The following is a 1,921-nucleotide window of genomic DNA, read 5'->3' as shown; positions in this document are numbered from 1 at the left end:
TTACTGCTATCTGCAGTATCACAATTAGTACACTCCAAATGCCACAATACAACTGACTAGTTGCTGGCTAACTCGGAACTAGCTCGGAGGTAGCTCGAGGACTGACTCGTAGGTAGCTCCACGACTAACTGACTGACTCAGTACAACTGACTGTGAATAGCCTTCGCTGCTCCTTATGTAGCCTTGATCGGACAATACGGAAAACGGCCACGTAATAGGCACCCTTGTTGCCTGGCGCTGTGTTGCTAGTAACGCTAGCGGTAGTAACCGCTGTTACTACCGTAACAATCCTGTTGCGTCACCGTTACGTTACCGTGCGGAGGAGGGGGAGGGGAGCGCTGACTCACCCGCCGCGTCACTGCTGGTGGGGGGGGGTTCTCCTTTGCGCAACATGTCACAGTATATATATAAAAATGTCATGAAACTTTGTAATTGAATAGCTGACAGCCCTGTTTTATGTATGGAAGGTCTTGGTTTTGAATCTCAGTCCAGAAACTAGCTATCTTGACTGAGGGTGCCCCCCCCCACCACCACCACCACTGGTTCCTCCAGGAAGATGGTGGGAGGGTACCTTAAAATACACAGTGCTTGCTTCCTTACACATTCTTTCAAAAGGATTGCTCACAGTCATTCTACCATTCTGCATAACCGAACAGTTAAGAAAACACTGTTAAACAGCCCAGGCATCAGTCAGGGTTATTATTACTTGATTCAGTTTTTAATTTATAATTATTTGTTCATTTTGGTTTAAGAAGTGTAACTTATATCTCCACTTCTGAAGTTCAAATTGAGGTTATTTTTTTACAATTCTTGGTGGTGGTATGAGCAGTGTCAGCAGTGCTGAAACAGGAGTTCAGCATTGTTCAGCAGCATGCATAATTCTCAGTTACATCCTCTGCATTTTTGCATATAGAAATAAATTGAATTTTTGGCAATGTTATAGACATGTGCTTAAAATGGCTTCCTTTTTTCTTTTCAGTCACATCGTTCTACTGTGGGTAGTTGGTTTGTCATCTCTAGTAGGGTGGACAGTCTGGCGATTTATTATCTCAGGATCTCAAAGGATGTAAGTACAACAGGTTTAGAAAATGATGTAAAGCATCATAACATCAGCATCTTTATTTTTATGCTCGTTTCATAACCTTACGAAGCACCTATTAAGTTTACTCCATGTATCCGTTTGCACGCATGAAACAGCTCAAGAATTACTTGATGGATTTTCATTTTTGAAGAATTTTATGGATAATTATCAATTCTTTCCTGTTTTCATTTAGATAGCCAAATTTAACATCCACCTTAAATGAAAGCTCTATAAGAAATGAAGCACATTTCATACCCAATACACTTTCATAATGTTGTATTTTAACTCTTTGACTTGCGCGAAGGGTATTTAAATCCCATCCCTGTCCTGGCAGGCCCTTTAAACCTTATGTCGCTAAAATGCATGTAGTTACTTTTTCCTAAACAACTTCAACAAAAATTGGTTTTTAAAAACGAAATTTTCAGGAACTAATTAAAATACAATATTTTATGCAATAAATGCCTTTCCATACCTCTTTATTAGTTTTTCTTCGTGTGATAAAAATTGAAACATGAAAGTTTGCAGAGAGCCACACCACAGCTTGCACACATGACACTTGTTTCTTTTCTAATCTTGTGCTTAGCACTCACGCGACACTTTCTCAGGGCACCATTCTTCTTGTTACTGGGAGGAACATGGACCATTTTGTGAATTTTCAAGCCACCCTCTAGACGATTTACTGGCTCTTTCACTGGTGGTCTTTTCAAGGTTGAGGGCGGAGGCGTGACTGCACTCGAGTCTGACGCGATAGATTCATCATCCACTTCATTCCTTGACTCTTCTCCCTCTCCACACTGTTTGTATGGTTCAGTCATTTTTCTACACAGTCCAATATAAAAT

At 40.6% G+C, this 1,921-nt stretch overlaps 1 protein-coding gene across 3 annotated transcripts in view; it reads left to right on the top strand.

Annotated features, from left to right (window-relative positions):
- Positions 1 to 1,921, top strand: part of LOC111867184 (phosphatidylserine synthase 2) — a 35,280-nt gene that overhangs the window by 15,101 nt on the left and 18,258 nt on the right. For all 3 annotated transcript variants that reach the window (XM_023856787.2, XM_033752586.1, XM_023856786.2), the window contains one exon: positions 980 to 1,066. In XM_023856787.2, the coding sequence (XP_023712555.1) occupies positions 980 to 1,066 (87 nt within the window). The remainder of the gene's footprint in view (positions 1 to 979; positions 1,067 to 1,921) is intronic.

The sequence above is a fragment of the Cryptotermes secundus genome, unplaced genomic scaffold (genome assembly GCF_002891405.2).
Source record: "Cryptotermes secundus unplaced genomic scaffold, Csec_1.0 scaffold518, whole genome shotgun sequence".
In the NCBI taxonomy this organism is placed as follows: Eukaryota; Metazoa; Arthropoda; class Insecta; order Blattodea; family Kalotermitidae; genus Cryptotermes; species Cryptotermes secundus.
This window is presented reverse-complemented; position numbering and strand designations above follow the sequence as displayed.